Source organism: Phascolarctos cinereus, unplaced genomic scaffold, assembly GCF_003287225.1.
Source record: "Phascolarctos cinereus isolate Bilbo 61053 unplaced genomic scaffold, phaCin_HiC Scaffold_3;HRSCAF=262, whole genome shotgun sequence".
Classification (NCBI taxonomy): Eukaryota; Metazoa; Chordata; class Mammalia; order Diprotodontia; family Phascolarctidae; genus Phascolarctos; species Phascolarctos cinereus.
Window position 1 is genome coordinate 19,909,853 of NW_027555736.1, and position 26,340 is coordinate 19,936,192.

Genomic DNA, 26,340 nt, shown 5'->3' on the forward strand with positions numbered 1-26,340 from the left:
CAAAGACATCCCCAACTCCCTGCATGCAAGCCCAAACCCACTCTTCTTCTGAACTTCCCTGTTTCACCTGAAGCCATTACCAACTTTCCAATCACCCAAGCTTACAATCTCTGTAACTCTTCATTCTCTCTCACTGAGATACACCCTCAGTTGCCAAAATTCGTCATTTCTACCTCCATGAGCAGCTAGGTGGGTGCATAGAGCACCAAGCATGGAGTCAGAGAGAGCCCTCTTCCTCAGTTAAAAGGTAGCCTCAGACACTTACTAGCTGTGTGACCCTGGGCAAGTCATTGAACTCTGTTTGCCTCAGTTTCCTCATCTGTAAAATGATTTGGAGAAGGAAATGGCGATCCCTCCGGTATTTTGCCAAGGAAACCCCCCAATTAGGTCACAAAGAGTTCCCCTCCACACCTCACACCCATCATCTCTCCAACCCCACAGCCACCTTCTTGGACCAGGCCCTCAGCACCTCTCTGATTGCCCTGCCTCGAGTCTCTTCTCTCTCCAATTCATTCTTTACCCATGTTCCGAATGAGTGAAAATCTGACCACATCCCCCCACTGCTCTAACTCGAGGGCTCTCTCATCTCTAGGAACAAACAGAAACTCCTCTGCTTGACCCTGGCTCTACCATCCCCAGCCAAACTGGTCTTCCCTCGTTTCTCACACACAGCCCTCCATCTCTCACCTCCACACCTTTGTACTAGCTGTTCTCCATCCAGAGAATGGATTCCCTTCTCAACTCATCTCACTGAATCCTCAGATTCCTTCACAGGCCACCTCCTACAGACCTCTCCTGATCTGCCCCCTGACAGCTGTTAGGGTCTTGCCCCCCCAAAAAATCACCTTGTTGCCATAGCATGTACACTTTGCAGATACTCATTATGCAAATACCTGCTGCTGCTCCAAGCCAAGTTGCCTGCTCCCAACACTTAGCACACAAAGGGTGCTTAATAAATCCTCCATGACTTTCTCAGTAATTCTCCACTCTTTCTCTCTTCAATTTCTACACTTCTTTTTCCTCCTTCTCTATCTTTACCCTTCCTCTCTGCTTCCAGGGGCACCAAGAAACATCTGCTGATCTAGGCATGGCACTAGTTTTTATCTTGATTTTTAAACACAGGCAATGTGCCTATCCTGGAGTACCACCAAAAATCCCTCTCCCCCCCCCAATTATAATGAAATAAAACATTTCCTTAGTCCGTAAAGGCTCCTTTTCATATCTTACTAAAATAATAACAATACTATCATATTTGCTCCCAATGTTTCACAAGGTGTTTTTACTCTGAAAACGACAGACGGGGTAAGGGGGCTTGGGGAGGGGAAAATGATGCTGACGACTGAGCGCTAATCCAACAAAATGCTCTTGTGGCCTGCACTTCATTATTATTGTAGAAATGACCCATCCCAAGCTACAAAGCAATGGCTCACTTGCCGTAGTTACAAATCTACTCTTTGACTAGGTAATACATTTTTCACAGGAAACAATGTGTGCTTGGTTCTTTGGTTTTTGGTTAGGCTATGAGGTTAAGTGACTTGCCCAGGGTCACACAGCTAGTAAGTGTTATGTGTCTGAGGCCGGATTTGAACTCAGGTCCTCCTGAATCCAGGGCTGGTGCTCTCTCCACAGTGCTGCCCTGCTTGGTTCTTCCTAGGAAAGAAACATGGTTGAACTTAAGGGCAAAGAGCGCCTGTCTTTTTGCCAGTGGTTAACTTTAGAGAAGCATGACCCAGCCGCTGCCTTCTCTCTCCAGCCCAGGTACCTGACCCCCAATCCCTGTTTCCATTCAGTCTTACTGGGGAATAAACAGGAATTCATGGGCACTCCTCAGCCTTGTAGCTGAGAGAGAATCATGCACACATAGCATCCTGGGAAAATAATTCTCAAAAGGAAAACTAGGAAGTACATTAAACTAGGAATATCTGTACTCTCAGCCAAATAGTTCTCCTTCAAGACAGGGGACAGAATTGGATAGCAGTAGAAATGGAAAATGAATGCGTAAATCTGGAATGAATAGCCAGTAGATGCCCTTCAGTTCAATTATTAGAAAGCTGGTCATTTATTTTTATGTATATCACTGAAGAAATTTTCAATGGATTTGTAAAACCTAGTTCTTACATCAGTGTCGACTGAAGAAAGGATTATGTTTGTGATTTGACTTCTTTTTCTTTTTCAGGTTTGATTTCAATTCCATGCTAATTCCAAAAGTTATTTTTAGCAAGTATAAGTAAAAAACTGAGGAAAAAAGAACGCATTACCATTTGGTGCAGTAGGTGGTGACCAGATGCCATAATATTTTGGCAAATATTTCCGTAGCTCTAGGAGAACACTGTCCCCACAATCAGCAGCATAAACCTAGAAAACAAGAGGAAAAAATAAGTTGGTTTTTTTTTTCTTGCTCTCTAATAGATCAAGACCACCATTTAATCCAAGGGAATAAGGTTATGGATCCACAATTCCTTGCCAGCCTTGCCTGTCAGAAACAGCAGCTCTCTTAATCCATGAGCAACCACCCAAGTGTGGTGCAGTGGAAAAGTGTTAGGTTTGGGGTTAGAGGGCACGGGCCCAAACTCCCCAGCTCTGCCACTTTGTGCCTGAGGAACCTCTTAACCTCTTTGTTTCTCAGTTTGGGCAAATGTAAAATGAGGGAGTTCACGAAGACGTCCCAAGAGTCCCTTCCGACTCTCCCTCAATGATCCCATCATCCTCTAAGCACAAAGTCTAATTATTCCTCATTAAATTCCTTGCTAATCACAGTTCACTGGTCAATCAATTAATATTACTTTTGACAACAAGAATATCCAAAAGCACTAATGATGAATTTATGTTTCATTTTCTAAATTATTTTAAAAGATCTGTTTGGAAGGTACTAGAATCAAAAGTAAAAATGTTCTAACAAATCTTAATTACTTACAAATTAGAAGGGAGATGAGGCACACCACACACAGCTGAGTCTCACCTAATAAAACTAAGCACGCTTATTAGCACTCCAAAGTCTCACTAATTCTTTCCTACTCAATTCTGCAATTTGCAAGAGGGAAAAAATGCAGTTGTTCCCCCCCAAAAGCGAGCAGTGTTAATGACAAATGGAACCTCCCAGCTCATTTTTCCCTCTGTCATAGGTCACCTACAGGCTTCCCTGCCGCCCATCTCTCTTCTCTCTATCCAACAATTCTCAAAGCTGCCAAAATCAGCTTCCTGAGGACTCACGTCTGCCCAGGTCACTCTGGGGCTCAAGGCCCTTCAGCAGCTCCTACAGCCCACGTACCCACGTAAGAACTGCTCACATAAGAACCAGCACCCTCTAGCTGCAAGCAAGCCTCCCAGCCACCCGTTACAAACTCCACTGAGTTAGAGTGTCTTACCCCTCCAAGCCTAAAAGGCCTGTCCTTTTCCGGAAGCTGTTAAAATCCACTCTTTCCCTTCACAGTTCAGCCAAGGGGCCATCTGCTCTGTGCAAATAGTTGCTGGTATTCGGACACCCAGTTCAAAGACCTCTCTTCCTCCTCAGATTTTTCTAGATCTCTCTTTCATAGGTTTCCCACCCTACCTTGCATCCTGCCCCTCTGAGTCCAGGCCATATCCCCAGCCCATTAGAGATGGCAGCAGGGTCGCGTCATGACTACAGCACTGGTCCTGAAGTCAGGCATTTACTAACTGAGTGACCCTGGACAAGTCACTCCTCTCTAAAACAGAGATAATAAGAGCACCTCCCTCTCAGGGTTGTGGTGAGGATAGAGTAAGATAGCCCCAGCACAGAGCTTGGCAAACCTTCAAGCTCTATATAAAGTTCAAGCTATCCTGAAAACTCCCGGAAGGCAGGGAGGGCAGGATTGGGCTCATGGTCATTGTGCCTAGTACCCAGCACAGTGCCTGGACCACAGCAGGTACTTCCCAACTGCTTGGTGAACTGAGCCAGGTTACAAAAAAGCACAACTGTGACTTCTGTGTGTCTGCAACATAACAGAGATGGCAAACACCCAAAAGAAGCTATTTTAATTAGGATACTGGGAATACAAACCTACAAAATAAAGGTTCTAAGGGAATGCTGGAGCAGCAGGAAAGATGTGAGCTACTTCCAAAGATCCGAGAGAGGGGCCACAGAATCATGGAAAAAGTGTGGCTCTGGAGTCCATGAACCAAGGTTCCGATCCTGCACACTTAGCTAGGCACTGTGCTAGGTTAAGGAGAAATGCCAAGTTCTAATTGGATTTATCTAATAGCTGCCTTACAGCTAACTTTTCCAAAACCCCAATTTCTTTTGGAAATGTTTTGTCACATAATATTTTGGGTCCAAATTCCATTAATATAGTGATAAAATTGATTTCTAAAAACATTTTAATACTTTCTGTTTTATTTTCAAAACAAAATAATGTTGAGTCCAATATGTATCTTATAACACAGATATAAATCTTCTAAATGTTAACAAGAAAAATGCATGCTATCCAAGAAGCCAGACCCAATTACATTATATATCATATGAATTTCAATCAACTGGGGTGTTTTCTGGGGTTTCTTTTCTTTTAAGCCATAGCATCATAGGAGCCATCACTTCTATCAATGAAATATGACTTACTACTACTAAGTCTGTGCAAATTAATTATAATCACGTTTCAAGATAAGAAGGATAAACAGGCAGCCTGGTACATAGCAAATAAATCGACTAGCTGACTGACTGCCTGACTTGGAGTCAAGAAGACCTGAGTTCAAATCCCGACTCTGACACTTATTAGCTATCAGTTAAGCACCTTAAGCCTCTGTTTTCTCACCCAGCAACATAAGCTGACAGCAGCTGCCTCCCAGGGCTGGCAAGAGGATCAAACAAGCAAGTGCAGAGAATGTGTTTTGCAGACCTTCAAGTGCAGAAACCTGGATGATTACTACTTTTGAAAACCAGGTTCTAACACAGACTAGCTGGCTGCCAGGCAAATAAGGACAGGTCCTTTAACCTATCCGTGCCCCAGCCTACACAAGAATTTCCTCACCTGGGAGGTCCTAATACCTATGCTCTACATGAACTAGTGTACTAGAATATTATGAATATTATAAAACATAAAAATAGAAATTAGGAAAATACTAAATAATGACAAATTTTTAAAGTACTGTTATTTTCTTCATCTTTTTTAATATAAGTTTATTTATTTTCAGTTTTCAATATTTACTTCCACAAGATTTTGAGTTCCAAATTTTCACCCCATCTCACCCCTCCCCCTACCCCAAGATGGCATGCATTCTGAATAGCCCTTCCCCTGGTCTGCCTTCTCTTCTATCTCTCCCCCCTCCCTTCTCTTATCCTCTTCCCCTTCTATTTTCCTATAGGGCAGGACAGACTTCTGTACCCCATTTTCCATATTTCTTATTTCCCAGTAGCACGTGAAAACATTTTTTTAAACATATGTTTTTAAAACTTTAGATTTCAAATCTTCTCCCTTCCTCCCTCCCCACCCACCACCATTGAAAAGGCAAGCAACTCAATATAGGTTATACATGTGCAGTTATGCAAAACACTTCCACAGTAGACATGTTGTGAAAAACTAACTCTATTTCCCTTAATCCTATCCTGCCCTCCCATTTATTCTGTTCTTTCTTTTGACCCTGTCCCTCCTCAGAAGTATCTGCTTCTGATTACCCCCTTTCCCAATCTGCCCTCTTCTCTATCATCCCCCTGCTCCCTTGTCCCCTTCTCCCCCTATTTTCCCGTAGGGTAAGCCAGATTTCCTTACCCAATTGAATTTACATGATATTCCCTTGGTAAGCCAAATCCTATGAGAATAAGATTCACTCATTCCCTCTCATCTTCCTGTTTCCCCTCCACTGTAAGAGCATTTTCTTATCTGGTGTTTTTTTTGTGTGTGTGAAAAAATTTACCCCATCCTTTCTTCTTCTCCAAATATAATCCTCTCTCATCCCTTAATTTTATTCTCCAGATATGACCCCTTAATCTTCAACTCACCCTATGCCCTCTATCTAACTATCTATCTATCTACCTACCTATCTATACATACATACAATTTTTTTCCTCCAACCACCATGATAGTAACAACGGTCTCATGAGTTATAAATATATTTCCATGCAGGAATGTAAACAGTTCAACCTTAATAAGTCTCTTATGATTTCTCTTTCCTGTTTACCTCTTCATGTTCCACTTGAGTCTTGTATTTGAAAGTCAAATTTTCTATTCAGCTCTGGTCTTTTCATCAAGAATGCTTGAAAGTCCTCTATTTCACTGAATGACCATTTTTTCCCCTGAAGGATTATTCTCAGTTTTGCTGGGTAGGTGATTCTTGGTTGTAATCCTATCTCCTTTGCCCTCTGGAATATTATATTCCATGCCCTGCAGTCCTTTAATGTAGATGCTGCTTAATCTTGTGTTTCCACAGTACTTGAATTGTTTCTTTCTGGGAACTCTGGAATTTGGCTACAATATTCCTAGGAGTTTTCCTTTGGGATCTCTTTCAAGAGGAGATCAGTAGATTCTTTCAATTTCTATTTTGCCCTCTGGTTCTACTATATCAGGGCAGTTTTCCTTGATAATTTCTTGAAAGATGATGTCTAGGCTCTTTTTTTGATCATGGCTTTCAGATAGTCCAATAATTTTTAAATTTTCTCTCCTGGATCTATTTTCCAGGTCAGTTGTTTTTCCAATGAGATATTTCACATTCTCTTCTATTTTTTCATTCTTTTGGATTTGTTTTACAGTGTCTTGATTTCTCACAAAGTCACTAGCTTCCAATTGCTCTATTCTAATTTTTAAGGAAGTATTTTCTTCAGTAATCTTTTGGACTTCCTTTTCCATTTGGCCAATTTTGCTTTTTAGGGCATTCTTCTCCTCATTGGTGTTTTGGACATCTTTTGCCATTTGGGTTAGGCTATCTTTTAAGGCATCATTTTCTTCTTCAGTATTTTTTTGGGTCTCCTTTAGCAAGCTGTTGACTTGTTTTTTGATTTTCTTGCATCACTCAATCATTTCTCTTCCCAGTTTTTCCTAAACTTCTCTTACTTGCTTCTCAAAATCCCTTTTGAGCTCTTCCAAGGCCTGGACTGATTCATATTTCTCTTGGAGGCTTTGGATGTAGGAGCTTGACTTTGTTGTCTTCTTCTGGTTGTATATTTTGATCTTCTTTGTCACCAAAGTAAGATAATATAGTCTGACTCTTTTTGCACTGCTTGCTCATGATCCCAGCCAATTACTTGAGTTTTAAACTCTTTGTTAAGGTAGGGGTCTGCTTCCAATGTGGAGAATGTACTGTCCCAAGCTTCGGGGGTTTATATAACTGTTTTCAGAGATACTTGTAGGGACCCATAAATTTTCAGTTCTTGCAAGGTGGTATGGTAAGGGGCGAGGTGTTTACTCCTTTCCTGGCCTGTGCTGTGGTATATTAGTGACCACAAGCACTCCTTTCTGCCCTGGAACTGTGAGGAAGGTTTCCTGTCTACAGCCACTACAAGCTCCACCAGGCCAGCGCTCCTCCTCACCCCAGGACCCCTGTCCAGAACTGTGACCCAGATCCAAGCACGGGCAAAGCAAGAGATTCCTGCCTCAACACCAGCAGAGAGATCCCTGCAATACCCTTCTAATCAGCCACACGATTGCCCCTCAGTCTGTGGGCTGGAAACTCAGGAAGCAGCTGCCCACCCCAGGGCCACATTCTCAGGGAACTGGATCTGAGACCCCGCCTTCTTTCTCTCAGCACCGCAGAAAAAGACTTTTCCCACTGACCTCCTAAGTTGTCTTTGGCATTCGTCGATTACGGAGTCTGGAAACCGCCACAACTGCCCGCAACTCAGTCCTCTGAGGCCTGCTCCAGGTTCTCTGAGGCCTGCACGCCCACGCCACGCTGCGCTCCCAGCCCAGCCCGGTGCAACAAACCTTTCTGATCAATCATCCAGGTTGTCTTGGGCTGGAAATTTGTTTCACTCTGTCTTTTTGTGAGTTCTGCTGCCTTAGAATTTGTTTAGAGCCAATTTTTTATAGGTATTTGGAGGGGTTTGGGGAAGAGCTCAAGCAAGTTGCTGCTTTCACTCTACCATGTTGGCTCCGCCCCCCCCAAAGTATTGTTATTAACAATACCAAAAAATTCACTTTTACTAAAAAAAATTTTTTTTTGATAAGAGCAATGTAATTGAATACATACTTTTTTTTAAAAAATCTTGGCTTAACAATTTGTTATTGGAATTGCTACTGCTACTGCATGGGTTTTCTCTTCCTCTCTCTTTCCCTCCCTCCCTCTTCCCACTCTCCTTTATACCTGCCTTCCCTCTCCTCCACCCCCACTCTCACACATTCCCCATAGCCCCTTACCCGACACATCCCCCTCCTCCTTACAACAGCTCCCCCAGGGCCCAGAAACATTCAGGTTGTGACAGAAGTAGGAGGTGAGTGAAAAAGGCATAGATGCCTAGGCCTGTCTACCTGCTCCCCTGGGGAGGAGCTCAGCATCCACTGGGGGCAAGCAGAATAAAAGTAAAGAAGTGGACAGTGTCCACCACAGTGATAGAGACACAGCAACTTCAGTGGCTCCCCGCCCCTTCCAGGATCCAAGGTGAAGTCCTCTGTCTGGTTTGCAAAGTTCTCCATCACCTTGGCCTCTCCCCATCTTTCTAGTCTTCTTCCACCTGACTCCCTACCTCCCCCTACTCTGCAATCTAGTGACACTGGCCTCCTGGCTGTTCTGCAAACAGGACCCTCCATCTCCTGACTACAGGCATTTTCTCTGGCTCTCCCCCATGCTTGGAATGCTCTCCCTACCTCCTCATCTATGCCTCCTGTTTTGCCCTAGCTTACATCAAAAGTCCCATTTAAAACCCCAATCTTCTATGAGAAGCTTTTCCTGATCCCTCTTAATGCTGTGTCTCCCTTCAGCAGAGTATTTCCAGTTTATCCCATATATATCATTTGTACATAGCTGTGAGACAAATGAAAGCTTGAGAGATAGGAGTTTCTGGGTAATTAATAATCAATTTCCTAATTAGGCTAGCTGATAATCAGTTGATGGTCAGTGGTTTCTCTCAGTAAACAAAGACAAAACCGGGGAGATCACTAAATGCTTAAATACCTTTGGGAAAGGAGAGTGCCCCTGGCAGATGAAAATCAATCCTGATTGGTGAACAATTAGTAATGCAATGAGGAGGTGGGCTAAAAGTCTTCAGCTTCTCTTGCTGAGAAGGTGGCTTCATCATGAGACTCAGCTACCTCCAGCAAGCTGAACAAAGAAATCCATCTCTACCCAAACTACTCTGGTTGGTTTGCTCCTTCATAAGCTGGGTCACTCTAGATTCCAATGGGGGGTAAGGGGGAGTCTTAATGCTTTAGGGCTCGAAATCACCTAGATTAGATTTGGTTTATACTCTAAACAAAACGTCTCCTAGTTGGGTGGGGTCCTCCTGACCAAGACAGAAGCCAGTCTAGGAGGATTTAGGAAATCTCCTATCAGCTATGTCCTTCAGAAACTGACTGACTGGCCTACAGGGGCTGTCCCTGAGTGAAGAAATAAAGGGGAAAAAACCTTAATCCTAATTTAACAATTGGTTATTAATATAACTTCTCTCACTTGTTTGCATATTGTCTCCCCCATTAGATTGTGAGCTCCCTGAGAGAAGGGGCTGTCTCTTTGCCTTTCTTTGTATTCCCAACACTTAGCACAAGCCCTGGAACACAGTAGGCACTTTGTGAATGCTAGCTGACTAAGTATAAATGGACAACGAATTGGGCACTAAATTGACTGGAGGAAGAGAGCAAGCTGGACTGCCTTCAGCAAACTGCAATGCTCCCATAATAAGCCCACTTCTCCATGAAATCATGACCCATCTTTGAAACTCTACCATTCTTCCAGTGCTATTTGTACAGCCCCAAAACATGGACTGCGACCTCTAAAGAACTGAAGATGAGAGGCCCACAGAAGGCAATGGACAGGTGCATTTTGGAGGTGAACAGGCTGAACCTCAGAACTAATCTGAGTTTCTCTGAACAAGAGAAATTTTATCATCAGGAAATGTCTCACAAAAAAAGATGGGCCAGTCACATGGTAAGGGAGGATCCAGGCCCAGTCACAGTGCTCAAGTGGTATATCCTCAGTTTCAAGAGAAAAATGAAGACAGCCTCCAACCCAGTGGGAGGACCCACTGTGGAAAATTTATGGGAAGACACCGATAAAGATGGCACAGGATGGGCAGGTGTGGCTGGGGTCACGGGATCCAAATCTGCCTTGCTTGAGAGAATATACAAAGTTAATAAGCACTGAGTCATCCAGGGCTTTCAGTTATCAGCTACAAACATGAAATACGGTTGTATCAAGTCATTGATAAAAATGCTTCCAAACACAAGACTTCTGGACCACATCAATGTGTGTCCTAATAAAGTGGCAGTGAACCATTAATGAACAATTATCTGATCTTGTCATTTATAGGAGCTTATGATCATAGATGGTAAACTTCAGGGTACTTGAGGTCATTACGTCCAACCCCATCATTTTACAGATGAGAAAACTGAAGTCCAAAGAAGGGAAGGTACTTGCCCTAGGTCACATAGATAGTTAAGGATCTAAGTTGGGATTTGAATCCAGTCCTCCAGCTACACATCTACACCACTCCACTTAATCTCTTCATAGGTTCCAAATCCACCTAATTATACCATAACCCAGGCCACACCCCTCCAGCTTTTCCACAAGAATAACATGACTGTCAAATATTTTGCTAATTTCTAGGCAAACAAATGTAAAGTATGTGGCTTATGTACAATGTTCTAGTCTAAAAACTGTGAAGAGAAAAAGAGCCATGACCCATGCTTGACGAAGCCTCCCTGGCCCCATGTTACCTTGGCACTGTGTTTAAACGTTCATTAACTATCACCTAGATGCTACATTCTAGAATTGCAAGAAGAATCAAAGTCAAGCTCCCTGGCCTAGAAGAAATAAGACAAGAACTACAGAGACAGGATGAGGAGAGCTCTGAAGAGAACAAAAACTGCCAAAACGACTACCACTCTAATGTGCCACTTGTACTTTTCAATTTCATCTTGGGTCTTAGACTCTTGCGCCTCGTTCAGAAAACCATTTTCAGAGAAAGCCTTAGCCTATATAATCTGCTTTTCAGAATTAACTTTTTTTTCCTACTTTAGGCGTGAGAAGAGCAGATGAAATTCCTATCCATAGCAAAACAGCAAATAAAAGTTAAGAGTCAAACCTCTCCACAATACCAACTTTCCCTTTCTACTTTGATGAGAAAGCCTTCAAATAGCTTATTATGTAAACAAAGTAGGGTTCCCTTGCTCAAGGCCTATCTCAGGTACAAGAAATATTAATTCATGTTAAAACACTATAAACCAAGCCAGGTGACCTCTCCTGGGGAATTACGGATGTCTTTATTATGAGTAACAGCAGTCTAATATAATCTTCCAGTGAATCTTAGGAGGAAAAAAAAAATCTGAATCAGTCTTTCTCATACAACTTTGTAGGTATGAAAATAAAAATGTTGTCCTGAACAAGCAAGATATCAATTACATATTAAGTTATATAAGAAACAGAAAAATGAAAACAAGAAAAAAGTTTGTCTACAGAAATTCTATAAATAAGAGACTGTCCACCCACACCAAGAACATTTTTTTTAAAGCATGGCTTCCTGCTTTTTTGCTGGAATAGAGACATTGAAGGTACAACTAGATGGAGCACCAGGCTGGGATATCAGGAAGATCCGAGTTCAAATTCAGTCTGATAAACTTACTAGTTGTGTGACCTTGGACAAGTCACTTAACTTCTGTTTGCCTCAGTTTCCTCATCTGTAAAATGGAGACAATAACAACACGTAGCTTGCAGAGTTGTTGTTAGGATCCAATGAGATCATATCTGTAAAGCACTTAGCACAGTGCCTGGCACATAGTAAGTGCTATAGAAATGTTTATTCCCCACCCCTCTCTTTATAGAGAATAGCGGGCACAAAACCAGCAGACAGGGGCGGTAAAGTACAGGGTATCCTAGGGAACCCAGAGGGCTAAATACTCTGGAGGGGAGAAGTAACAGTCAGACTTCGAAAAAGAAAAGGGCCCCGAGAATACCTTCTAATATACAGGCTAGAATCTATAGGGAAACCATCTCAACACACTGTGCCTTGAAAAGAGTCTGAATTTCAACGAATGACCAATAGGAAGTCATGGAAGCTTTCTGGGCACAGAGGGACATGACTGAACTAGTAGGGAAGGAAGATTCGTGCGGCAACAGCATGAAACAAAGGTGTGAAGGCCAGGTAGGAGGCTCAACGGTCCCATTACAAATGACATTCATGTTCTCTAACATCAGTTGGGCACTTGCTGACTGATTCATAGCAGGTTTTTTATTCATCCAATTATTATATCCATACCAGCATGCTCCCCTCAAGCTCCCAATGCTACTGCTGCCCAGGGGGCTCTCCGAAGATGAACTCATCATCCTATTTTATGAAGAAAACCAAGGCCCTCTCCTATGAGCTTCCTTCTCAAAACCTTGCTACCACTTCAGCTGTCCTCTCCTGCCTTCCACAAGTGCCCTTGATCCCATCCAACCAAGTCTGCTTTGAAAGCTTATTTCAACTACCATTGCTTTTTCTGTTTGTTAGGCTTGGGTTCGGGAAATTTTTGGAAACTAGGTCTCCCTCCCTGATTCACCCAGGCTACAAGTACAACAGCCACTCACCGGCCCAATCCTACTGCTGATCAACATGGCAGTTTTGACCTGCTCCATTTCCAACCCAGGCTGCTCTGCCCCTCCTTAGGCCACCTGGTGGCCCCTGCTCTCCAGGGCTCACCACACTGTTGCAGGATTTACTGTAGATACCCAGTGGGCCTAGAACACTGGAGCTCAGCCTTTCTTAAGTTCAAGCAGGCACTAATCTCAGCCTCCCAGGAGCAGGAGTTACACATGTGCTCCATCACACCCAGCACATCCATGGACTTCTCTCCTCTCACAATCTTTTATTGTCTGTATCTCCTGGGTCCTTTGCCAGTACCTACAGACATGTTAAACTTGGCCGTAACCCCACCATCCCCACAACAGAATATCATACTAGTTCCCAGTTCACTTTCATGGCTGAATTCCCAGAAAACCCTCTACCCTTGATTCTCTACTCCCTAGCTACCCTTATGAGTCAAGTCCTCACAATCTGGCTTTTGAAGCTCCCATTTTAATAAAACTACTCTCTCAATTATCGCCAATGTCTTCAACTGCTAGATCTAATGGCCTTTTACCATTCCCTCTCCTCCTTGCCTTTATAGAGAGGGGGAAACCAAAGATGTACATAACTCTGGGAGCAAAGTCTTGGCAGAGAAAACAAGAAGAAAGTGGATCCTGACGCCAGGGAGTTGTGAGAAATGGAAAAGTGGAGGAAATCACAGCCAAATAGCTTCAATCTTCTCAGTGCTTTAAATCTGGGGGGGGGGGATGGGGATAAGGATGATCCCATGAGGAAAGAGGAAAATGTTTCATCAGTCTCCATGAGGAATAAACAGGAAAGAATGTATTAAGAGCAGAAGACTCTAAAAAGCAGCAGTGAGAGTTCCATCAATGGGTAGTGTGTAAAATCAGCTCCATTCACACCTTTCCCCATCTATGCTCATCGGGCCCCACAACAGTCTAATCAGGAGGTGGATCTGAGGAGGTGTGAGGATCAGAAATCCTCATACGCAGGCAAAAAGGATTATGATGTCAGAAACAACGGAAAATTAAGGAGTCGAGAAGCCTGGCTGGGGGGGCACCAATGAATTATTCAAGTAGCAGATCGTGGAATCGAGGATAGGTAGAAAGAAAAGAGATGTCAGAGTAAGAAGAAGAGAGGGAACAGGCCAAGAGCCTGGAAGCCACAGGAGATCAAGGAGGCTTGATGTGAGACAGTGACAGAAGGATGGGCTGCAGTCAGAAAGCAGCATTTCAAAGGGCAGGGTTCAAAAGGATCCATCAAGCACGTGCTCAGTTCTGAGCACGGTGTGAGGCACTTGGGTCACACAGGCTCTCAAGGAGCTTACATCCTGGGATGGGCAGAAGTGGAGAGGCTGGGGGGAAGGACAACGCATGAACACACACAGAGAAAATGCAAAGTAATAAGGGGCGTGGAGGAAGAGATGGAGATGGGCCAGGAGAGGCCTCACGTAGGAAGTAAAAGGCAAGCTCTGCGGAAACCTCTAAGATGGAGTTACACACAAGAAGCCCTGACAGAGGGAGTTTGCTCATATGTGAGTTCCTCAAACCAGTAAATGCACAGGCCCAGCTTCTACTCCTATCTGAAGGTTGTATCTACACAGAGATAACTGTCTCTTATTTTTAGGATCAGTATCATGGTAGAGGTCACTCCTCATTTTATGGATGAGTAAGCTGAGGCCCAAAGGGTTTAGTTAAACCACATGCCCAAAGCTCATGCAGGTATTAAATGGCTACTGTTAAGAATTCTATTTTCTTTTCAGTAGAGCAGTAGGAGAGTATAAGATCGAAACATTGCATACGGGGCCAGAAGCAGCCATGATTTCCATTATAAGAGAGAACTTAATGAAAGGGGAACAACATGTAATATAACCACAAAGAATGGCAAAGTGAAAAAGGCATCAAAAAAAAATTTTAATTCTATTGCTGCTAAAAGGAATTATTCTGATGTGTTTATATGTTTGCTATTGAGCTAAGAAATTCCCCATGCACCTAATAATTCTCATTAAATACTTCTCTTGAGCCAAATTTTATCTTCAATGATCAGAGTTTAGCTTCTAAGAAGATCCTCTATTGGCCACTGTCTCCCCTATCATTTGGGTGCCTACTGACCTTTAACACATCTGGGGTATGCCAGGCTCAGTAAGACACAGGAAGATATAAGAGCAGCGACTGCTAAATTTCCCTGTCCTCAAACAATGAACTGCCGATAAAAAGAAAGGCCTTCCATAATTCCCACCCTCCCATCTATAATGTAGAATGTTGACTGTAGACAACAGTCTGTAGCTCCCAGTAACAAAAAGCTCAAGACAAAAGAAACCCTGTTGCATTTCCTTCAAAGAATACTACCTGGGAAGAAGGATTCTAATACTGCCCTGGGAAGAATCGAGGCAGCACAGGCAATCCACAAGCCCAAGTCCAGATGGGCCAGTCACATTGTCGGAGTCACAGAACAGATGGCCAAGATCCCTTCCAGGTTAGAAAGCACAAATGCCTGCTCAGAAGCCCAAGGGCATGGTGAGCTGATCTCTGGTTTTAGCTCTGTTGAAGGCAAGGAGATTATAGCAGAATAAAATGTTGCTATGTCTTCAAGCAGAGAGATGGCAAATAACAGTGATAGGAAATGAAGTAGAAACTCTAAAATCAGCTCTTCCCCTTCTCCCCATTTAATTTTTAGGGTAAATCTGCAAGTGAGAAGCGCTTTGCAAGTTGCTGATAAGAAGTTCATAAACAGCGATAAAATAATGTCCTGTGCTTCTTCCTTACGATGTTTTACATGAAGAATTTTCCAGCAGCTAACTGCTTGCACTGATATTACTTACTGACCAAGGATGATTTCTAAATGAGTTAAGATTCCCTAAAAGAGGTTCTGTGTAAAGAAACTGAGTACATATACTGAATCATTTCCCTCTCTGACTTACGTTAACATTTTCAGAGCTGAATTCCAATGAGGAACATTCTACATACGTGAAGGCATGAGCAAGGGGTGGCCTCTGTACCTCCAGGCCCTCGTTGCAGCTGGCCAGCCCCATGTTAACTCAGCCGTGAAGGACTCTGGGATTTTAGGAATGATCAAGCAGTCTCCTCATTGGCCACTGAGCAAGAAAAGCTGCTGACTCAAGTGGGTCTGTGTAAAAGGGGGTGACCTGCCCTCAGTCACCTCTTCCAGGATGCAGAAGCAGTTAACATTCTACCCCATGAGGGACAAGGAATGGAGGCCACCCTGCCCCTACTCTGGCCCCACGGCAATCACTCCCACATGGCAGTTAAGGAAGAGGGACTGCACCAGGTAATCTTAAACCTGGGTCGCTGGCTCCCTGTTCCGAGTTATGCTTCCTTTCCTGAGTAAAGGTGACAGACAGAAAAGTGATCCTAAGCTCGTCATGTCCAGTCTTGGAGGCAGCCCTGTCAACTCGAGATCTTGCTGGAGATCCTGGGTCCCCTGGTTCGAGCTGACTGGTGGCAAGGAGCGTTTTGGTCTTCTAGAAAATGACTCATACCCAGAAGACACGCCCAATCCCTGGCCTGGCCTGGCTATCCAGAACACACCTACCTTGAGAGGAACAGTGCAGGGGGGAGGGGAGGGGGGTTAAAACATAAAAAACTGCTTGGTGTTCCAATGTCTAAATCTCAGCTTGCCAGGAGAGCCTAAGTGCACCATTACTGACATTGAGCTAAGCTTCCTAACGTCAGTGTACACTTATGTGGGTCTTTATGTCCAGAAATTCCTTTGTTTGGAATAAATATCCATGTTCTGCCTGATTTACACTGTACTCTATCTTTCTCCTCAGTGCTGTGGAGAGAGCAGCACTGCAGCTAAAATCTAAGCTTCACAGAATTCTTCCCCAGAACGGGGTGGGGGGGGGGGGTGCCACCACTGCCTTTGGGCAGTTAGTCTCTTGAGGGCTGGATCTGATGTGGACTGCATGCATTGCTCCGAAACAGATAGTCAGACCCCTTATTGAAAAGAGATGGTAGAGAGAGTTTTGGTCCAGAATTGTGATTGCATCAGTAGAGAGAACACCCAATCCGGACACTTCTCACACTGCCAACCGGCATCCCTTCAATAATTTGTCTGACAGCAGCTGAGGTTCAGTGACCCACCAGGGCCTCACAGCCACTAAGTGTCAGAGGCAGTACTTGAACCCAAATCTTCCTGACTCCAAGGCCAGCTGTCTACACACTACTGCACACTGCCTTCCTTCCTCATCTATAAAAGGCAAAGCAGAATGCCTGCAATGCCTACATCAAAAGGTTATCGTGAGGCCCAAATGAGATCATAGGTACAAAGTGCTTTCAGATTGTAAAGACCAATATAAATGACAGTTACTGTTAGAGAGAGAGGGTGGCTCCATGGAAAACACCTAAACGTGGGGTTTTCATCCTGACTGCCCCTCAATCACTACCTCGCCAAGTCATTATAATTAGCCTGTAATTATGCTGTAATTACTACTGTAATTAGCCTCACAGAACTACAGAAAGGGCCTCCTTCTACACTACAGTGTCCAAATCCCTTCATTTTGAAATGAGGACACTGGGCTCCAGAGAGGTTGGGAGGTTTGAGGAGGATGGTGTAAAATAGATGGGGACTGGACCAGAAATCAGAAAGACCTGGGCTTCACATGTGCCTCTGACCCTTACTAGCTGTGTGATTAGAGGCAAAACAGCCTCTCTGGGTCTCAGTTCCCTCACCTGTTTGCTTCTTGAATGCTAAAGATTACTCAGCTAGATTACTTCATTAACTGGGAACTCCCAAAGTAGAGATTCCCTCCACTGATACAACTTAACAACTCTCTCTTGGAATAACAACCAGAGCTTAAATGACTTATCCATGGCTCCAGAGCTGACAGATTTTGACCTCAGTTTTTCTGACTCGAAGGCCAGCCCTCTCTTATTCTATGCCCCCTTTCTTCCTAACCTGTAAAAGGGGGTGATGATGGCCACAATATCTACTTCAGAAGATGCTATGAGGCCCCGAGCTTTAAAGAGCTTTATGAGCGAGAGCAGTGGTGCTCATTACAATCATCATTAAATAACCTCCCCAAGATCATTCACACTCACTTCGGCTACATCAATAAATCAACAAGGATTTATTAAATGTCTGCCATGGGACAGGCACTGTTGGACACTGGGGATCCAAAAATAAAATGAAACATTCCCTGCCTTTGATGAGCTCACATTCACTCTACGATGCGACCACACGTGCACATATACGGAAATACAAAATAATACAATGTCATTCTGCAGAGAAGGCCCTAGCAGCTGGGGACGAAGAGGGAAGGGAGCAGAAAGGTTTCCTGCAGGAGATGGTGCCTGAGCTGAGCTTTCAAGAAAACTCCGGATTCTAAGAGACAGAGATGAGTATAGAGTACATTTCTGGCACAGGAGACAGACGACCAGCACAAAGGCACATGAAAAGGGGTGAAACATGTGACCAAGAGCAGGATCCGATAGTTGAGTGTAGGCACGTCACCTGAAAAGATGAGGTGGAACTTGCTTGTGAAGAGCTTTAAATGCCAAACAGAAGAGTCTGTAAGTCTCCTCAGTGTGTGGGACACCAATCCCATAACAACTGAGATCCCAAAAGAGCAGAAGTAGTCAGACTCCTAGTTCCTTTGTGAAGCATCCACTTCATTTCTCGTATTAAGGACAAATGGGCATCACTACCTTAAACATGTAAACAAATTGATGCTAGGACACAGAACCACATCAACACTCAGGACATAGAGCACCCAGAAGCCCTAAAGAATACTAAAGGCATCAAAACAGAAAACCAAGCGGGACAAGCCAAGTGTACACAGGATCACTAAATAATAAAATGCAAGAATGATACACACTGCTCCAAATGTCCGTGTCCTGAGCTTGACAAACTCTTACGTCACAGTCAATTACTGAACAAGTTAGCAGGGGGCAAGATTAATTCAATATTAGTCATAATAAAAACAAAACGTTTTCTGCCTTCATTACAGTTCTTTTTGTTTTTGTTTTTTTGGTGAGGCAACTGGGGTTAAGTGACTTGCCCAGAGTCCCACGACTACTAAGTGCTATGTGTCTGAGGCTGGATTTGAACTCAGGTCCTCCAGACTCCAGGGCTGGTGCTCTACCCACTGCCCCACCTCGCTGCCCTCAGTTTAGTACAGTTCTTAACTCCGGGGAGTAAATAATAACTGAATGGGATTTCTGAGACACGTAAGCATGCGCTCTTCCACTTTCCTGAAAGAACAAAGGCTCCGTAAATGCTGTTAAACACTAGCCCTTGTCATGAAGGAATAAGGTATGTTTGTAGCTAACAATGGATTATACTTGCACCACCTTCTCCTGAGAAATGGCCGCACACTGAAATTCTTCAGTGCTCTCCCTGGCTCCTAGACATCAGTCAGATTTCACCTCTATCATTTCTATTGAAAATGTGTGTAGAGACATGGAAATATAGGTAGGGAGATATGAATACGGACAAGAATGTGTAATTATTTCAATGCCACAAAGCTGCACTTTCAAACATCAGGCAGGAACAATTCAAACTATAATGATTCCTGTCAAGGTTGAAATAATAATAACAACAACAACAACGATGATGATGATGATGATGATGATGATGATGATGGTGGTGGTGATGATGGTGATGGTGGTGGTGATGATGGTGATGATGATGATGATGATGGTGATGATGATGATGGTGATGATGATGATGGTGGTGATGATGATGATGATAATGATGATGGTGGTGGTGGTGATGATGGTGATGATGATGATGATGATGATGATGATGATGATGATGATGGTGATGATGATGATGATGATGGTGGTGATGATGATGATGATGGTGGTGATGATGATGGTGGTGATGATGGTGATGATGGTGATGGTGATGATGGTGATGATGATGATGATGATGATGATGATGATGATGATGGTGATGATGATAACCATGATAATGATGATAGCTAATTACGTATACCTACTCTGTGCCGAGCGTCGTGCTCAACTCTTTCCCAACGTTACCTCGTTTGATCCACATGACAATCCTGGAAGGTAAGTACTCTGCTGTCCTCATTGTACAGTTAAGGAAAACCAGGCAAACTAAAGCGAAGTGACTTACCGAGGGTCAGGTTAAATGACTTTGCTAGGAAGTGTCTGAGGCTGCATTTGAACTCAGGTCTTCTGGACTCCAGGGCCAGTGCTCTATCCACCTTGGCTGCTTGAAAGAGTTCAAAGGACGGGGCAGCTAGGTGGGGCAGTGAATTGAGCTCTGGCCTTGGAATCAGGAGGACTTGAGTTCAAATCCAGCCTTAAACACTTAGCACTTACTAGCTGTATGACCCTGGGCAAGTCACTTAACCCCACTCGCCTCCCCAAAAAGCAAAAGATAAATAGATTTTTTAAAAAGTTCAAAGGACACGATGAATCACATGCATTCTGAGAAATCAATTTAACTATATTTGAAGAAATATGTCACCAATACTTGACCACCAGGTATGGGGAGTTTGAGGTTTTGTTTTCTTATTTAACCAAAGCAACTCACAAAGACCATCTACTAAGCAGAGAACAGCCACACCAACAAAATCACTTGGCTTAGAGAATTAGAAAAAAGGAATCTCAGAGATCATGTAGTGATCCCCACCCTACTCCCTTCCAGTTTGGGGGAAGGAGAAACATAGTCTTAGATCTAAGACTGGACATCAAATATCCTTATTCACTGCCTAGGGCTTGTTGTCAGTCCTGCTGGAATAGAAGCTTCTCAAGAGTGACAACTGTCTCACTCTCCGTACTTGTGTGCCCAGCACCTGCAGCCGATAGGCACTTAGTAAACACTGACTGACGGCTGCCTCCACCCTACCTCTACTCCTTTTCATTCCCAAGCTGGCACTTATTCACAGCCCTTAGACAAGTCCATGAAATCCCAAGCAATGGCAGAGCCTGACTGAGAACCTGTTTCCTTGCCCAGTGCTCTAAGAGTAGAGCCTTCCATCTTACAAGCATAAAACTACATGAACCTAAGCTAAAAATAAGTCACTGCAAAAATCTATTCTGAACTCTTTCACCAGCACTGAAAAAAAAGTGGCCCCGGAGAACTGATAGGATGAGCTTCCAGGTGTCATTCCAATCACTGATTTCCTCATATCACTACCATTCAACACTACTTCTGATCCCGCTGTTGGAAAAAAGCACTTAAAGATAAGATAAAGTTCAGTTGCCTCCCAAATGAAGCGAGTGAGGAGCCAAGATTCTATGACTTCTCCTGATCATAAAGGTCATTAATGGCTCGGGCCAAACAACCCATCAGGCATCTCCTGCCTCCCTGGGCAGACCAAACTGCCCTCATCTTGGCTGTGAGCTGCTAAATGCACAAGCCTGACACAGGAGAAGGACTACTTTTCAAATCCTACTTGATATGCGGCCCAAATAACTGGAGTTCTCTAGTAACAAAAGGATTTGAACCATCCTACAAACAGACTCAGAGGGCAGTTGTAAAGACTCTCTCCAAACTACAAAACTCGGATTCCCATTCAAGGTCTCTTACTGTGCTGTAGAAATCCAGCTCCCTCGGGCCTCGAGGCGGCGGCTGCAACTGCTTCAAGACTGTGCCATCTGGGTGCTGCAAGATGCCTAGGAGGCAAAAGGCAAGGCTGTTAATAGTTTAATACACATACGCTTTGCTTTCATGTAGAGATCTGTTCCTGAAAAAGTAAACATAACACTTTTACAAATCTCACCTTTTCCCCCACTAATATATATTTGTGTTTTTTTGTTTTTTTCAGGGAGGGGAATGTTCAGAACCAGGGCTTCTTCACTGTATGGCACCTAGTACAGAAACTCCCTCCACCCAAGCACATCAGCAAGTGATCTGTAACTTAAGAGACACAGAACGTGCCTGAGGCATTAGAGGAAAGGACTGCTGTCAAGTCAACCACACTCTGTGGCAGGATTTAAATGCAGATATTCCCAATTCCAGGTACAGCATCATATCCACTATACCAGAATTAATGCCTTACCCCCAAAGTAATTTCATTTGGAGTATTTTTGCATGCTAATCTTCTATTTCTAAACCTTTCCCTTAATAACAGTGATCTGTACAGAAATATATTAGGGGAGCTAGAATGTTTTCAAAAATCAATGAAGAATGTTCCCCTCATAAAGGCTTTCAGCTCTGCAAAGCCCTCTTACACATCCCATTTGAATTTCACAAAAACCCTGTTTGGCTGAATTGGTATTAGTTCCATTTTACAGATGAAGCAAATGGAGATTAAAAAAACTTCAGTGATTTGCTCAAGGTGAGGCAGCTAGTAAGTGCTAATAATCATAACAGCCCTCCCCTATTAGCTTTAGTATCATTATTATTATAATTAATAGCCACCATGTAAAAAGCAATTTAAGGATTACAGAGTGCTTTACATGTTCTCTCTTTTGATACTTATAACTACCCCGCCTGGTAGATATTATTACTCACCATTTTGCAGATGAGGAAACAGAGGCAAACAGAAAGGTTAAGTGACTTGCACAGGTAGGAAGTTTCAGAGGCAGAATTTGACCTCAAAGTCTAGCACTCTAGCATAATATGCCTCCTGGTTTCCTCAGAACAGGAAGCCAGTAAAGGGAGTGTGCAGAGAAGAGGGGGTGGAGGAAAAATCTACTGGGCAAGCCACTGGAGGGGAATGGGAGGAAGAAGATCAAAGAAAGGGATGAAACAAGTGTCTCCTTCCTCCTCTGTCCTCTGCCAAGAAAGCACGTCAGCTCAGCAGAGCAGAGAGGAAGCACTAAGGCAGAAAGTCTGGAGGGACCATACGCTGTCAAGTGTGGGCCTGACACGGGCCTGCTTCTTTGTTACAAGAGGGCACAGAGGCCGGATGGGGCGAAAGTCATGGATACATCCAGAAACGACTGCTGCTATAAAGCCAAAAGACATCGACAGGTGTGCGGGGCGGTCAGGGAGGACCAGCGCTCTGGTGCGCAGGCTGCTTTCCCTGTCTGGTGTCTACTTGTCACCTGACTCTCGCCTGTGGCTCTGAGAAGCTGTGACACGTGCAGCGGCCACACCCCGGCGAGCCATCTGGGTAGATGGGCTGAACCAGGCTGAGGGTGATCGACAGGCTTCAAACCTGCGGGTGACTTACGGGGGTGTCTAACCCATCCAGCTGAATGGGCGGATGAGAACAATTTGTTCCAATGACCATGACTTAGAGCTTGGTCAGCCACCAAGGTCAGCCACTGCATCCCGAGCCATCACCCAGCATCTTGACTTTTGCCTTGCCACTGAACTTTGATGACTCTGGAAGACAGAGTCAGGCTGACTCCTTTGTATAACTCTGCCCCTCTAATATCCAATTCACGTGCAAGCCAAGATATCACCTCAGGACGACATTAGTCCTCTTCCAACAAAAAAAGGTCTAGTACACTGCAGAAAGGAAGGACTAGGGCAGGAGTATTAAGATGACAGAGAAGTGAATCAGTCCACAAGTATTTACCAAGGACTTGCTAGGTCTAAAGAGGGCCTTGAAATAGCCCTCTTCCAGCTCTGGAATTATCATCCAACGAGTCAGTATAGTGCTATGTAATGAGGATATAAAGATAAGTGAGATGGTCCCTGCCCTGAGACTGGGGGGGGAGGAGGGGGTCATACCCTGGCGGTGTGACTTCCTTAAGCATCATCATTCACCAAATACCATGTGTAGATAAGATTTGTTATAGAAGGATGAAGACTTATACACTGTAGATGTCTCCTCCTTTCAGCATTAATAAGGGGGCAAGGCTTTTTGCTATATTGTTGGCGTCTTCACCTCCTTCAGACACCTTGTGACTTGATCCCATCACATGATGTCTCCTCTTCCCTCACTGGACTGCTCTATGTTGGTACTCTGGCTAAAATGCTGCTGCATGGCCTCTCATTCACTTCAGCACTATTTCTAGTGACCAAATATGAGGGCTCTACTGTCCTTAATGATGAAAAGTTATAAAAATCTTTAGGTCTTCATTCTTCCACTTTGCCCTTCAGATTCCTCAGGATGGCGGCCGAGTTGAATCACTTGTCAAACTTTCTTTAAACTGGCATCCTCCAGTGTTTCTGACTTACGTAGCAGTACTGCTTATAATCACCTATCAATCCTTCCTTGCAACATTTTACCACGAAGTTTATATTGAAAACTGGTGTTGCCTCAGGCTGCCATCTCTATCACCTTGGCAAGCAAGTCAACTGTTTGCTGGCTTAGGCTCCTTTGAAGTCTTTATAATGATAATTGATTCATACCAGTTAAACTTCCCCACAAAATTATAATCGGTGTTGATGTCATTTCTGCTGTCAATGACCTAGTTTTCATTTTCAACTACTTGTTTAAATAGTTCAAGAATGAGGTGTTTCAACTGCATGCTTTGCTTTAGCAAAGTGGTCAGAGTACAAACAGGCAACTGATTCAGAGACTTCCATAACAATAATGAGATAAGTTTCATGTTTTGTGATATTACTGGTCTTCCTCAATAGGCTCTAGCTAAAGGGGCCCACTGATTTTTTCACAGAAAGTATAAAGATGGCATGAGGCTTCTTTCTGTATAGTCTACAAACTTTAGCCTCTCTCATTCCTTCTCTCTGAATCATGTTTTCCATCTTATTCTCATTTTTATGTTAGTTATAGAGAATCAAAGTGCTTATTGATTTAATTTGGAGGGTCTTACTGGATTCTTTACACAATTCCTCTATCCCTTTATCCACTGCAACTGATGCAGGTGAAATACAGGAATCGGGAAGACAATCATTCCAAAACTTTTTGTTTTATACATTTTTCAGCATCCTTGGCTCCTCTGGGCAATAGGAGAGAGATAATAAGGAACAGATAACGTGTGTCTGAGGAACTGATATGAAATAGAATGAATGTATGATACTATGGGAAGCCCACATTCACCAAAATATTTATAGCAGTATTTTTTTTCTTTGATGTGTTGTTTGTCCTTTGTTTTAGAAGAGGGCCAGTGACAAGATGGGTGATGACTTGAGTTGTACGTTAACTGGATTTAAGTGAGGCAGGGTTGCACAGGTATCAGCCTCACTCCCTCTTCAAGAGTCATCAAAGTTTACATTAAATTGAAAAGTTTTTGCACAAACAAAGCCAATGCAAGATCAGAAGGAAAATAGAAAATTGGGAAAGAATTTTTACAACCAGTCTCTCTGAGAAGGGCCTCATTCCTAAAATATATAGAGAATTAAGTCAAATTTATAAGAATATAAGTCATTCCCCAATTGATAAATGGTCAAAGGACATGACCAGGCAGTTTTCAGATGAAGAATTAAAGCTATCTACAGTCATATGAAAAAATGCTCTAAATCATTATTGATTAGAGAAATACAAATCAAAACAACTCTGAGGTACCACATCACACCTATCAGATTGGTCAACACAACAAAACAGGAAAATGATAAATGTTGGAGAAGATATGGGAAAATTGGAACACTAATGCATTGTTGGTGGAGTTGTGAAATGATCCAGCCATTTTGGAGAACAACTTGGAACTATGCCCAAAGGGCTATAAAAATGTGCTTACCCAGCAATAGCACTTCTAGGGCTATATACCAAAGAAATCATACAAATGGGAAAGGACCCACATGTACAAAAATATTTATAGCAGCTCTTTTTGTGATGGCAAAGAATTGGGAATTGAGAGGATGCCCATCAATTGGGGAATGGCTGAACAAGTTATGGTATAGCAATGTAATGGAATACTACTTGCTATAAGAAATGATGAACAGGCTGACTTCAGAAGACCTGGAAAGACTTGTATGGTCTGATGCTGAGTGAAGTGAGCAGAACCAGAAGAACATTATACACAATAACAGCCAAGTTGTGTGATGACTAATATTGACAGACTTAACCCTTCTCAGCAATACAAGGATCTAAGACATCACCAAAGGCCTCATGATGGAAAATTCTAGCCACAAAGAAGAAAGAATTATGGAGCTTGAATGTAGATCGAAACGTATTAGTTGCTATTTTTTTTCTTCTGTTGTGTTTTGTTTCCTCTTTCTGGTGGCTCCTCCTATTGGTTCTAATTCTTCCTTACATCACTAATACGAAAATACATTTAACAGCAATGTATAATGTATATAGCCTTTATCAGATTGCGGGAGGTGGGGAAGGAAGGGGAGAAAAATTTTAAAATCAAAAGCTTATGGAAGTGATTGTTGATAATTCAAAATAAATTAATTAAAAATAAATAAAAATAAATTTAAGAAAAAAGAGTCATCAAAGTCCAGTGGCAAGACAAAAGTCAAGACAACTGCTGATGTTGCAGGACGCAGTGAACGAACTTTATATCTTCGACGTCTGACCAAGCTCTAAGCACTCCACAGAGCCTTCTTCAGCCACCTTCACAGTCACTGGGACAAACTATTCTCATCTACCCATTCAGCTGGGGGAAGTCTTCACGTGATTGGGGTAGATATCCCCTAATTCACCAACAGATTTGAAGCCCATCAATTACCCTCAATGTGGTTTAACCCATGTGCTAAGATGGTTTAACCAGGGTGTGGCCACTGCGCTTCTTGGAGTCACAGGTGAGAGCTGGGAGAAAGGTAGACAGCAAAGGTAGATGAGCAGCCCTGACAAGGGCTTGGCAAGCCCTCACACCAGAGGTGCTAGTCCTCCCTGAACACCCCATACACACCCTTTTTTTTTTTGGTAGCAAAGAACTGGAAAC

At 43.3% G+C, this 26,340-nt stretch overlaps 1 protein-coding gene across 1 annotated transcript in view; it reads right to left on the bottom strand.

Moving 5' to 3' along the window:
• Positions 1–26,340, bottom strand: part of IPMK (inositol polyphosphate multikinase) — an 89,671-nt gene that overhangs the window by 35,435 nt on the left and 27,896 nt on the right. The window contains exons 2-3 of the mRNA XM_020998222.2: positions 21,182–21,267; positions 2,259–2,355 (exon numbers count right to left, since the gene is read on the bottom strand). Coding sequence (XP_020853881.1) covers positions 2,259–2,355; positions 21,182–21,267 — 183 coding nt within the window. The remainder of the gene's footprint in view (positions 1–2,258; positions 2,356–21,181; positions 21,268–26,340) is intronic.